General features: G+C 46.6%; 2 protein-coding genes across 11 annotated transcripts in view; one reads left to right on the top strand and one right to left on the bottom strand.

The window, feature by feature from the left end:
• Positions 1-3,555, top strand: part of CNOT1 (CCR4-NOT transcription complex subunit 1) — a 67,681-nt gene extending 64,126 nt beyond the window's left edge. For 4 of the 8 annotated variants that reach the window (XM_039353547.1, XM_039353548.1, XM_039353549.1 and 1 more), the window contains 5 exons: positions 5-154; positions 483-663; positions 1,901-2,033; positions 2,326-2,460; positions 2,542-2,620. In XM_039353547.1, the coding sequence (XP_039209481.1) occupies positions 5-154; positions 483-663; positions 1,901-2,033; positions 2,326-2,460; positions 2,542-2,620 (678 nt within the window). Of the gene's footprint in view, positions 1-4; positions 155-482; positions 664-1,900; positions 2,034-2,325; positions 2,461-2,522 lie in introns of all 8 variants that reach the window. The other 4 variants (XM_039353550.1, XM_039353551.1, XM_039353546.1 and 1 more) reach the window with 2 other exon arrangements.
• A 967-nt stretch (positions 3,556-4,522) lies between these two features.
• Positions 4,523-12,339, bottom strand: SETD6 (SET domain containing 6, protein lysine methyltransferase). Of its 3 annotated transcripts, none has more exons than XM_039353565.1 (8): positions 12,188-12,339; positions 11,612-11,756; positions 11,140-11,281; positions 9,562-9,756; positions 7,929-8,049; positions 7,409-7,589; positions 6,676-6,818; positions 4,523-5,245 (listed from the first exon to the last, which is right to left on the bottom strand). In XM_039353565.1, the coding sequence occupies exons 1-8, from the start codon at positions 12,296-12,298 to the stop codon at positions 4,937-4,939; spliced, it is 1,347 nt and encodes a 448-aa protein (XP_039209499.1). In that variant the 5' UTR covers positions 12,299-12,339; the 3' UTR covers positions 4,523-4,936. The 3 variants fall into 3 exon arrangements, with proteins under 3 accessions (XP_039209499.1, XP_039209500.1, XP_039209501.1); XM_039353566.1 differs by having other exon boundaries at positions 11,140-11,278; XM_039353567.1 differs by lacking the exon at positions 9,562-9,756.
• Positions 12,340-13,111: the final 772 nt, after the last annotated feature.

Genomic DNA, 13,111 nt, shown 5'->3' with positions numbered 1-13,111 from the left:
ACAGGTGGACATGCTGAGTGAGATCAATATTGCTCCACGGATCCTCACCAATTTTACTGGTGTGATGCCACCTCAGTTCAAGAAGGATTTGGATTCCTATCTCAAAACTCGTTCTCCGGTCACGTTCCTCTCCGACCTACGCAGCAACTTGCAGGTGAGACCTTTGATCAAGATCACATTTGTGGTGAGAGTGGCTCTGGACGTTTGCTCCCAGGACACAGATAGGTGTTTTATTAAGCTGGTCTAATCACCGGGCCAGTCCATCATGCTTCATCCCACCTCCCCTGGACATTTTTAAAAGCTAGGTTTTACTGCATTACATGCTTAATATGTTCTAGAGTATCTTTGCTTTTAAAATCTTGCATATTTAAATTGTAGAGTTGTTGCTTGGTGAGTGGTAGGAAAAGCTTGCTCCCAGGACTTTATCAAAGTTCACTCTTCCTTAAAAGTCTGTTCTTCGCCCTTTGTCTTTGTTCCACCAGGTATCAAATGAGCCTGGCAATCGTTACAATATTCAGCTGATCAATGCCCTGGTGCTTTATGTCGGTACACAAGCGATTGCACACATTCATAACAAGGGCAGCACGCCATCCATGAGCACCATCACTCATTCAGCCCACATGGACATCTTCCAGAACCTTGCTGTCGATCTGGACACAGAAGGTAACCCAGAAGCAGGAAGGGGCTGAGGAACAAAGCTGCAAATATGATTTCACGGGTCTTGGGACCATCCTTTACTTTCCACACTAAACCTTCAGAAATGGTTTATATTTAACTGCAACTACTTTACAACTAGAGTAAATGACAACTATTTAATAATACTGGCCACATTGTTCTCATTCTGTTTGGGACTCCTGTGAACCCTCATGCACGAGGTCATGGCATAATGCAATCCGTATCTCTCTCGTTTGAGAGGTTAAGAAAGGAGGGCTGGAAATAGCATTCTAAAGAAAGAGAATATTGACAGATTAGGCTGCATTTGGCAGCTTTTTCAGGATATTTTGAAGGTGTGGGTTTGCATTGACTGCCAGGGGTAATTCCAAATAGTGGGATCACTACAGACTCACATCCTCCTTCCTCTTGTAACATGAAGGGAGATTAAGTCTTCTGGAGCAACCACAGCCTCAAGCATTGTTCCCTTAGAGTACATCTGAACTGCCAACTTAGGTAGAAGTGGAACCCCTGAAGAAAGGCTGCCAGCTTAGCTTCTTCAGGGAGCTAGCAGGATATCATGGTCATTGGTACTAAAAGCCGTTGAGAAGTCTATATGGACAAATAGGGGTACCATGACTACTCCATGATAGTTTGAATCCTGATTGATAGGAATCCAAATAGTGTCAGGGCCCACTTCAAAACCTCATCCCAAGAAAGCAGGACTCTTGGAACTTTTATTAGGAGAAGCTGAAAGTAGGCATGAAAGGCAGGATCTGAAAGTTTCCCGCTCAGATAAATAGATGAAAAGAGTCCTAAGCAAAACCCCACTCCATAGTTCATCCGGTCAGTTCGAATGGGCCAATCCCCAGATGTTAAGTCCGCTGTGGGAAAGGAGCTGATGCTTGTGAAGATTTTGGGTCTTCGCACCTTCCCTTCCTGAAGAAGCTCCCTTTGGCAGCCGACCTCTTTCTGGAGAATTTGTTGGCTATCCTTGTTCCCTGCTGAGATGGGCAAAAACAAGGCCTCTTTGGACTACCTGTGGCACAGCTGGACACCTTGTCTTACAATCCCACACAAAATGTTTGTCGATGGCAGAAAGAATGGTTTACTCATTTGAGTTGTGTAGACAAATAGACAATTTTCTGAGCTCTTCCCAGTTTGCACAAAATTTAGGGCACCACATTTTGTGCAGTTAGATGAATGCAACCTGTCTTTTCTGTCTTTCTCCCTTTCTGCTATGTTCCAGGTCGGTACCTCTTCCTGAATGCGATTGCCAATCAGTTGCGGTATCCCAACAGCCACACGCACTACTTCAGCTGCACCATGCTTTACTTATTTGCAGAAGCCAATACAGAAGCTATTCAAGAGCAGATCACCAGGTACCGTTGAGAATGAGCAGAAGATGTGAGACTCAACAAAAAAGCGGGGTTTTACTCCTCTGTAGGGCCAAAAGTTGCTCCCCCCAAAAAAATCTCCTTAACCAGAAAGCCAGATCATGCCTGTTAAGTTTTAATGGGAGAGCAAGCTCCAGATCTGAAATTAAGATGTTGATAACCTCCAATGTCTCTGCAGCTATTTCCATGAGCTGTTGCTGTTTACCCAAAAAGACTTTGTCATTGTTTCTGCTTTTTGCCTTTTTTTCATAATTTCATCTTGGTGTTTTTTTTACAGGGTCTTGTTAGAACGACTGATTGTAAATAGGCCTCATCCCTGGGGTCTCTTAATCACCTTCATTGAATTGATTAAAAATCCAGCATTTAAATTCTGGAACCATGAGTTTGTTCACTGTGCTCCAGAAATTGAAAAGTGAGTAAATCTAAAGCATCATGATTTTATTGGGAGAGTAATCTATTTATCTTGAAATTAAGTCCTTCCGCTTTGTCCTAGACTGTTCCAGTCAGTCGCACAGTGTTGTATGGGGCAGAAACAGGCACAGCAAGTAATGGAAGGAACTGGAGCCAGCTAGAAGAAAAGAATTTGTGAGGACGATGCCAGCCTGGAGCTCTCTATCAAACTGACAGAAGAAAATGGGTGGGTCTGCCTAGCCATGGGGCTGCCTTCCTTCCCCTCCCCCCCTCCTGGGCTTCAACCACAGGTCTTTTGGCCAGAAATCTCCGTGGGCATGTTACAAAGTTGAAAACAAGTTTCTCACTCTTGGCCAAAATTCAGAAGATGCTGTGAATATAATTTTGAACTATTGTAAATACACAGAACAGAAATATTTGTTGGAACTTTGGATTTGTGCATATTGTGTTTCAAGAGAGGCACATAATACGTGCCTGACCAGCGTATAATACAGTGGTGGCTGCTGATGCCAAGCACTTGTCTGGGGCAGATCTGCTCATCTGACATTCCCGGACTCCCAAAGAGTACGGAAAAGCCAGTTTAAATATTATGTAACTTATTTTTCTTGGGGTGGGACTTCTAAATCACAAAATTCTCCAAAAACAAAGGATGCTCAAGATCCTACAGAACGTTAAGGGGAAGGTGGGGGAGTTGGGACCCAGGATGTTGCTTTTCCTGTATCAGATGCTACCACCCGAGGCTGGCCAGTGGAGTCTGGTGCTCCTTGGCAGAGAGAAACCTCCAACCCTTTGGAAGAAGGCTGATCCTTTTAGCCAGAGAAACAACCTGGCCTATAGATTTTCTTTCTTTATGCTTGTACATTTGGGAGGGGGGAGGATGTGAATCTGTTAACTGCTCCCCTGTGGCCACAAAGTTTGAGTTTGTAAAAAGAACAAAAAGGACCAATACAGCCCATTTTGTAAGGATTTTGAATGTTTTGTAAATGTATTGGTCCATGTGTTGTATTTTGTAGCCTTTCTAGTTCTCTTGGGCTTTAGTTCTCCCACTTCTTGTATGTATGCCTTCTGTAGTTAAACATTAAAGTCATGACAAGCAGCAAATGTCTCTTGTTCTCTCAACACCTTCCACATTACAGATCAGAAAAGCAAAACATTTTAACCTTAAAAGGGCTTTTATTACATAAAGTCAATATTGAGATACCACTCAAGGTGATTTGTTCAAGGTTTGCAATATAGTACTTATGAAACTGGGGAATGAGGTGGGATGATTGGTGTCAGAACACAGAACATAGAATCTTACAGCAGGAAAGGACTAGCCGGAAGTCTTTATAGTCCGAACCCACCAGTAAACGAAATGCCCATTTGAATGGGGGTCTCCCATGTCTCAGGCAACTGTTATGCATCAGAAACTTTGGATTTTTAAATTAATGCAGAAAGTTGCTGCCTCTCAGATTAAGGGAAAAGAGCACCCATATGCCAAAACTTGCTTGATTTCTGATGTGAAAAGTATATGCGTACTTGGCAGCACATTTTAGTGCTCTGAATTTTAAACACAGTTGCTCCAAGTATTAAATTTCTTGAAATAATTAACTAAAAAAAAATACATTCTATGGAGTTGAAGAAAGCACTGAGTTACCTTTCTTGCGGTAGTTTATGCTTGAAGGTGTTAGAAACCCACATTGAATAGAAAAGCCAAAGTTTACATAAAGGTAAAGGTTTCCCTTGCCCAGCTGTGACTGACTCTAGGGGTGCTGTTCATCTGTTTCCTAGCTGAGGGAGCCAAGACCATTTCTGTAGTCATGTGGCTGTATGCCAAAGGTGCACAGAGAGCTTTGTTTATCTTCCCACCAAAGTGGTACCTATTAATCTTTTTGTATTTGCATGCTTCCAAACTGCTAGGTGGGCAGGAGCTGGGGTGAGGAATGGGAGTTCACCTACTCAAGTCTCATACCCAGGCAAGCTCAGCATTTTTAACTGCTGAGCCATTGTGCCCCCTTAAAAAGTTTATAGTGTGGGTCATATTTTAGAGATGCTACCTACCGGACGCAATAACCATTTGTTTCTATAGTCTTATAGTAAAATGTTTATTGTATGCCAAGTTTCCTATAATCCTTTAAGAATTTAACCTGCCAAACTATTCCATGCTATGACAAAAGTCCAACTTTTTGTACATCTTTGTGACATTCCAATTACAAGCACCTTTAATTCTTGTGAATGAACATCACCAAAATATACTGATGGCCCGCAAAGCTATTCAGAGGTGTCCTCTTAAACGTTGTTGACTTTGCTTCTACGGTAGACATGGATGGACCAAACAGCTTTCTTCTGAAGACTAGTCTGAACTATTAGGTCCTTGAGGAAACCAACTCCATCCATGGAATTCATTTTTATAGCCTATGAAAACAGCCTCCCTCTGCTTAGAAGCCTTGTTCTGGCATTTAGGCCCAAAGATTGCCACCCTCCAGCAGCAGCAGCAGCTACTTTGTCAGCTCAAGTAATTGATGCAGAATTTTCTTCTGGCCATATCGCACTTGGAGGGCAAATTGTTCCCGGCGGCTTAATTTCAAATAAGCCTGCAAATCTCCCAGCATTGTTTCCTCCTCCTTCAAGCCAGAGGAGAAAGCCTTCAGCGTTAGTACTGTGGCATCAAAGAGAAGCTTCTTCTGAGCAGCACTCAGGTTGGGTATCATAGTAACTGACTGGATGAAGCAAGTGGTCCCTCTTCCATCAGTCTTGGCCTCTTGGTCTTTAAACTCCTTGAATTCCTCCACAGACATGGTCAGCACCTTCATTGAGACACACCATTCCCAATTAGAGATAACCAAAACCAAAGTTCACCAGGCAAAACCACTTTTGAATTTCAAACAGGCCATTCCCCATCAGTGATACAGCTCATCTTTTCTTAAAAAGCTGCCAGTTTCATCTCTTGCAGGGTTTTGTCTTACATGCTGTATGTGTATATGCATGTTGCAAGACAGAACGCTTGTGCAGGAGAAGAGGACCACAGCATAATCGAGGACTTAATGGAAGCGTTTTGCAAAACTCCTAGCTAAAGGTAATGCATATATAACCATAATGGGAGGAGATGGTAATTTTCACAAGTGGAACCCTTAAATTACTTAAAATACTTCTCCGGTAAAATGTAGTATCTGTGCCACATGCAGTCACATGTTTTTTTGTGCTGGAAGTATATTCCTACACCTTATCAAACAGGAAGAGAAGAACATCAGTAGGGATTCAGGTGTGAGTCCTCAATGAGTCTTGTAATGGCTCTGGTGGTGGGAAGGTTACATCAGGTCAGGGTCATTGCGAGGTGAACTGCTAGTGGGGAGGGGGCTTGCATGGGTTGATTGAGGGTTGGTGCTGTCTCTGGTTGGCTGTGTGGTTGATTTGGATTCTGAGGAGTTCATAGGCTAGTTGTAGGTCAATGTGTCTGTTGATGGTATTGCTTGTGGAGTGCCAGGCTTCGATGAACTCCATAAACTGGTGCTGTTTGGTGTCGGGGTGCTAGAGATTAAGGATTTGGGATTGTGGCATTTGACTGCCGCCCAATGTTTGTGGATCCTGGTTTTTAATGGATGTGATGTTTGTCCTTCATAGAATTGGTTGCAATGGTTACAGTTGATTTTGTAGATTACATTGTTTCTTTCATACTTCTTTATTTTGTCTTTGGTCCTGGATAATTCCTGGAAGCTCCCTAACAGCTATACAAAAAACTTCATAACCCGACACATAGCATCCAAACCACAACACACCACGCAGCCAACCACCATGCGAAAACTAACCCTATCATATATAAAAGGTGTGTCAGAAATGATAGCCAGAATTTTCCAATAGCTATAGCCCACAAACCCACAGCCACACTCCACCAGGAATTATCCGGAACCAAAGACAAGATACAGAAGGATGAAAGAAACAATGTAATCTACAAAATCAACTGTAATAATTGCAGCAATTTTACATGAAACCCAACATCATGTCAATTAAAAATCACAATCCGCTAACAAGGCTGTTACTCAAATGCCACAATCTCAAAACCTTAATCTCTACCCACCTCAGCCCCAAACAGCAGCACAAAAACCACCCGCCACCCTTGTGAATCCATTGAAGCCTGGCACTCGACAAGCAATACCGTCAAGCATAAAGCGGTGTGCATCCAACTGACCAAGTCAGCTGCTTAACCAAAACAATTCTCAGATTAGGCTAAATCACTGACCTGTAATGTCACCGAGAGCTCCTCTTCAGTGAAAACTCTCTCCCAGCCAATCACAAAAGCCCCTTCCTCACCCACCATTTCCTGACGGCAAAGGAAGTCCCATTGGTCCAGGATCAGTTTCTCTTCCACGTCTGTATCTGTGGCTGATTGAATAACATATAGTCAGAAGAAGCTCTGAAATGCAAAACTGAATTTGGAAAAGAAACAGGCCTGGTTCTGCACTTTGCCAGTTAAGGCTATGGTGCAACTTCCGGTCCTTCTGGACTCCCAGCTACTGCTTAGAGCAGGTGGCAGCTGTAGCCAGGAGGACCTTTGCACAGGTTCTCTGGTGTGCCACTTGCACCTGTTGAACTCACAATTGAAATGTTGTGCTGCACTCTACGTGGGCTACAGCTGGCTTAAAATGCAGGCCTGTCAATCAGCCCTCAATGGATTGTCTTCAATTGTTTCTGACGATCCAGGAGATTCCTGCAAGCGAGCGTGCTTTCCAGCTTCTCTTTTTGTTACTGCCAAAATCTGTTCTGCCTTAATGTCACAGAGTCTCTAGTTTAATTGCCTTCTCCAGCCCACCTTCCATTAAGCTTTTGGAAGGAGATTGTCAGATAATGACCTGCCCTTACATGGGAGGTTTTGTCTGACCGACCTTCTATCTGAAACTGCAAATTTTTGTTTTTCAATTTGAGATGATCCTCGTGCTAAATGAGGGGATCAATAACCAGAATGAGCCACTTGCCTTGAAGCGCAGCTTTCAGCAGCGTTGACATCTGGATATCAGCAGTGTCATTGGTATTGCCAGGGTAGGCCTCAGCAAAGCCATACATGTGAAGGAGCTGCCAGTTGGCCATTTCTCCGTAGGTGTTGAAGATCTCCTGGCCTTTTTGGACAGGCCGAGTGGTGACCATTTTCAAGGACTCCTGCCAAGACAGCAGGAAAGGGTGCAACTTCAGATTCCTTCTTGTTTTGCTCTCCTGAGTATCTCTGGGAAAAAAAGCTTTGCCTGGACTACCTGCACCCGATTGTCCCTCAACAGAAGTCATTTTCATTTCTACTAAGTGCTGAGCTGTGCTTGCTCCACTGACCTGGAACAGGACATCCAGGGCAAGGCAAAGAAAGAAGGGTATCCCTGCCCTGGATCCCTCTTCTTGATATAGCAGGTGCAGCTCACCCTTCAAACCTTCTTGGAAATGCAGTCTCAGGGCAATGCAACCTTAGGCAGGATAGAATGCGTTGCTGGCAGTGAGGCCCTTTCTCACCGAAGAATATTCCAAGTTGGCGTTGTGGTGGGCTACGTGGTTTAGAAGATCTGCCAGGGGCACCATCACTGGAGGATTAGGTTCCTCCTCCTCTTCTTCCTCATTCAGAGGTTCTTGGAAACTGCATCAAATGAGAAAGAAGTGACTGTTCTCTTTAAAGAGAACAAAATTACACTCAGGCAGATAAGAGGGAGGACAGCTGTGGGACCCCAACATCTGCAAAGCTCTAATTAGGTCACTAAATCCATCAATTCTTTGGTTAAGGTTTAGGTTTCTTAGCAGTGCCCAAACTATGTAGAAACTATAGAAACTTTCTGCTAAAAGCCCGGAAAACAGATGGTTATGAGTTGCAGCAACAAAGCTAGTCTTCGTTTAATGACTACAACTGGGACTGGCAGCTGTCATTAAATGAAATGGTTGCTAAGTGGAAAATCATGTGATGGCAACCATGCTTTCTTTCCCTGTTCCCCTTGGAATGCTCACCTTGGCACTGAGATAATTAGCTAGAAGGGAATTGTTTGTATTTACATTAATTTGGAGTAAGCAAATACAGGCGGTCCTCAATTTACAACAACTGAGCCCAAAATTTGTTGAGATATTTGTTAAGTGAGTTTTGCCCCATTTTACAACCTTCCTTGCCACAGTTGTTAAATGAATCACTGCAGTTGATAAGTTAGTAACACGGTTGTTAAGTGAATCTGGCTCCCCCCCCTATGGACTTTGCTTTTCAGGAGGTCGCAAAAGGGGATCGGATGACCTTGGGACACGGCGACCATCGTAAGTATGAACCAGTCATCAAGCATCTGAATTCTGATCACATGATCATGGAGATGCTTCAAAGGTCACAACTGTGAAAAATTGTCATAAGTCACTTTTTTCAGTGCCACTGTAACTTTGAACTGTTATTACATGAGCTATTGTAAGTTGAGGACTACCTGTAATAAATAAAAAACGAATAAGATCCATGGCAATAGTTCTACTCAATAACCAAAAATATTTTAAGTATTTTAATTATTTTTAATTTGTTTTATATGATAAGCTGCTCAGAGTCAATTGTTGAGAGGCGTGCCTATGGAAATAAAAAAGCAAATAAGTAAAAAAGCAGGCACACAATGGGAAATATATTGAGCTGTTTGAATGATGCGCTAGCAACTGCCAGTGCCAGTACATTGTTTTTTATGTGTATTCCCCATTATGTATCTGCTTACTCTCTTCTAATCCCTCCTTCTCCAATCCTTCTGGTCTGCAAGAGAGGAGAAAAACAACAGGTCAGGGACACGATGGGTACTGACAGTAATACTGATCACGTGATCCAGGGACACCATATATCATAAATGTGGGCACTGGTCATAAAGGGTTTTTTGGGGGTTTTTTTGCACTATTGTAACTTCCAACAGTCACTGAACAAGGCAGTTGGTAAGCAAGGTCTACCTGTATGCTTACTTAAAATGCAACTGTTTCACATCTCTCCTGCCCAAACACTCCTCTCCTCTCCGCATATTTGATTTTGATGAAATATTCTACCTGTATAAGTTGCCCTAAGGAATGTCTCTCTTTTATCAGGAATCACTTTCTGTCTTCTCCACTTGTTTTCTGAGGTTGCCAGTTCTTGGCCTGTCCGACTTCCTCTCACCTGTAAGCCATGACAAATGCCACCAGCCTCCGATAGAGATCGAGCGTGTGCACCTTTGGGTTGAAGAGATCTGGGTGGGCCTTTAGAAAGGGCAAGATGATAGAGGAATACTCCATCTCAATATTGGCCAAGTCTTTCTCCACAGCTTCGAGGACTCCTGTCCCTTGCAGAAGCCGCGCCCGCTCTTCAGGACCCCTATACAAGAGAGCCAGCAGAAAGAACAGCTCCCTCATTGGAGAAGGATGCCATATTAGGAGACATCCTTGTATGTCTAACCACAATTGGCCAAATAACGTTTTACATTCTATTCTATTACAAAAAAAGAAACTATGGGGGTTGGGAAAACTTGCTGGTTCTTCATATATCCATTTCACACTGATAGAAGTAAAGGAAAGGGCTTCAAAATTTAATATTGAAAGAGAAATTTAAAATATAATTTGCTGCAATGGAAACTTACTGCCTGAACAAACAAGCTTACCAAAAACTAATGATGGCTGGGAAACAGGAAAGGAGAGCATAAAGGCAGGATGTAAGATAAATATGTAGGCAAAAATTAGCTGGGTCTTAGAATGGGAAAGGAAGAAAACAAGCTATAAAAACATCTGTAAGAGAAAATGGCTAGCCAGGAAAACTTAAAGCTAAACTGAAAAACAGGAAAGAACCTATTGTTCTAAGGGGCCCAGAACTCAAACCCAACAATTGAATGTGTCTAATATTTTACATTATTAATGTACATGTGATGTATGATTTAGTATGTAGCAGGAAATAGGTAGGAGGCGGTCGGAAAGAGTCCCTCAGCCAATGGGGAAAGAGGAGGGATGTGGCAGCCAGACAGGGCTGTATAAAGAAGGGAATATTTTGGGTTGAATCTTTGGAGAGAACCAAGCTTTGATAGCTTCTCTCCCCGCTTATTGCAATAAAGGAAACAAAAGGCCTTCACTGGGTCTTAGCTGGTTATTGGTCAGGCGAGCTTGCCTCTAGTCATGAAGGAAAGTAGCCAGGAGCACATAACAACACTTAAACACAGCTTTTGTATCCGCTTTGCTGAGAAATTTTAAGTTTAGCTTCTGATGGGAAGCAGCTTTCATAACAGAAGGAAGATAGCAAAAGATGAGTGGAAAGGGGGGAAGTCTTAGAAACAGTTAGGCCTCTGAGAAGCAGCAGCTTTGAAACAGCTGCAGCTAAAATGGCTACCACAGACATAGCCAGTTTTCCAGTTTAATTAGCATCTTAGACCAAGCCAAGTCCAGAAATGTTGGGGAGTTCCAGGAAGTTTGGCATTCAGACAAATTAGCCCCTCTGTCTCTTTCTTCACCTTCCTTCTTCTTAGTCATGGGTCAGATCTTGTTATCTGCTTTGCCTGCTATTTTTTTTAATGTACTGTCGATGTAATACTTTGCATTAGCACACGTCTTTTCTATTTTTCATTTGGTCTTGTAGACCAGCTTGGTCTCTCCAGTATTCTGTAGGCTTTCCTGGTATACTAGCTTCCGTGCATCTTCTTCACTGTCTGAACACTTGCTACCTCTACACAACACAGGAGACAGGTAAAGAAGCCAACGCAGCAGCTCCTCTTACCAGAACATGGGGTGATCCAAATCAGTGAACTGGGGCCAAAGAGAGAAATAAGGCCCCCAACAGGAATTGCTAACTGTGGATTCGTAGAGGAGAGAAATCAGGAGAGGAACCCAGCCGGATGCGCTCTGAAGGGAGGCTTCTTCTAGTGAAGGCAGAAAAAAGGAAGGAGAGGCACATCAATGGAGGGAACGAGTCCCCCCCCTCCAGGAGCCTCTTTTTCACCCTCCTGTGGGGCAAAGGAGTCTGTGAAGAATACAGACTTCTTTTCCCTGGGATGGAAATCTCCCTGCTTGGCGGAATAGTTGCATTTGCTTCCACCCCACCTTCCCTGCAGGGGCGCAAGGGGTCTTCAGCCGGGCTGGCAGACAGCGACTATGGCACCAGACCCACCGCATCGCCCGGCGGCGGCCCCAAACACGCTCCGATCCCCCCTCGGCACGAGCAGCGCGGGAGTCTTGGGGGGCGCCGGTACCTTTCCGCAGGAGGGGGGCGAGGGCGCTGGTGTGCTGGGACAGGAGCGCCGTCCTGGGGACGCGGAAAAGCTCTTCGCCGGCTCCCAGGCTCTCCCTGGCCAGCAGCCCGTAGGCGGCCACGGTGCCCTCACGGCTCACGCCGACCTGCAAGCCAGGAGAGGGCAGCGGCCAGCAGAGGAGCTCCCCGCCCGTCGACCCCGAAGGAGGAGTCCCAAAGGAAGGCGGACGCGGACCGGTGAAGCTCCCCGGCCCCGTTGCTCCCGTAGAAGGGCTCGGAGCTTCAAGCCTCCCCACCCCCCAGCCGCGGCTGCCGGGCTTCTGCTCAGGCCCACGTGCGGAAATGCAACGCGCGGGTGGACGCGCTCAGAAGTTCCTCGGGCGAAGGATCCGAGAGGGGCGTCATGAAACGGGCTCCTGCAGGGGCCCCCTCGGACGCCAAGCCGAAACCAGGCCGGAGCCCCGAGGGAAGACCCAGGACAAGCGAGGGCGGCATGCTGGGAACCGCCTGAAAGCCGCACAACTCGGACTCGGGGCCGCGGCACCTCCTCCCACCAGAGACCCCGGCGCCGGCCTACCTTGGCGCTCAACTCCACGCCGGCCGCCGCGCACCAGCGCAGGAAAACAGGCAGGGCGCCCGGGGGAGACGCGGGGCAGACGCGCCGCGCCCGCTTCGCCGCGCCGGCCATGGCCTTCGGAAGAGACCGGAAGGAGGAACGCGGAAGGAGGGCAGCGGGCCGGAAGAGGAGGAGGCGGCTGAGGGGGCGGGGCCGGAGACCCCAGGCGCCGAGCAAGGACCCCCGCTCGTCCCCCCCCCTCCCGTGGTCTGGCGTCCCGGCAGCCCCTCCGCTCCCCCCACGAAGCGCCGCGAGGAAATGAGCGAGAGCCGCCTCTGAGATGAAGATGCGCCGCTTTAATGTGTTCCAAGTCTACGATGCGCTGCACAACATGACAATTTGGGCGGTTTCCGCCCCGGAGCCGGAACGAAAGATGCACGCGAGCGTGGTGGCGCCGGCCCCGCGCAGGGGATGGACGCCGGTTCTGGCGATGCGGGAGACACGACGCGCCCCCGGGAGAGAGCCCCCCCCCGGCCAGGAGCAGCCCTCTACAGCGCGGGGGGCGTTCCAGGGCGGCCCCTGCTCCACCCGCGGGCCGGGGGCGCCCTGCTGGCTCGCTGGGGGACGGGCGGCCGGTCCCCGCGGGCAGCCTTGAGACTCCCCCGAGCTGGGGCGGGCGTCGCTTGCCGTCGACCGGAAGGGAGCGGAGAGGAAGGGCTCGAAGGGGCCGCCCAGCCAGGCTCTCCACGGGGACTCCCTGCTCCACACGCAAAATGAACCAGGCGGTTCCCCCCCCCCGCGAGGAGGCTCAGAGTCGCCTTCCTCTATCCCAGTGTTTCTCAACCTTGACCATTTTAAGGCATGTGGACTTCAACTCCCAGAATTCCACAGCCAGCATTGCTGGCTGTGGAATTCTGGGAGTTGAAGTCCACATGCCTTAAAATG

Source organism: Crotalus tigris, unplaced genomic scaffold (assembly GCF_016545835.1).
Source record: "Crotalus tigris isolate CLP2741 ecotype Arizona unplaced genomic scaffold, ASM1654583v1 scf7180000018525.42219311030:4301911, whole genome shotgun sequence".
Lineage (NCBI taxonomy): Eukaryota > Metazoa > Chordata > Lepidosauria > Squamata > Viperidae > Crotalus > Crotalus tigris.
This window is presented reverse-complemented; position numbering and strand designations above follow the sequence as displayed.

Excerpts from the sequence above, each read along its gene's own strand:
- SETD6 (XM_039353565.1), bottom strand. The coding sequence starts at position 12,298 with ATGGCCGGCGCGGCGAAGCGGGCGCGGCGCGTCTGCCCCGCGTCTCCC. Across the intron at positions 9,757-11,139 it reads TTGGATCACCCCATGTTCTG|GGGTCCTGAAGAGCGGGCGC; the intron begins GTAAGAGGAGCT and ends TCTCTTGTATAG. Across the intron at positions 5,246-6,675 it reads AGCTCTCGGTGACATTACAG|GTGCTGACCATGTCTGTGGA; the intron begins GTCAGTGATTTA and ends GTCTCAATGAAG.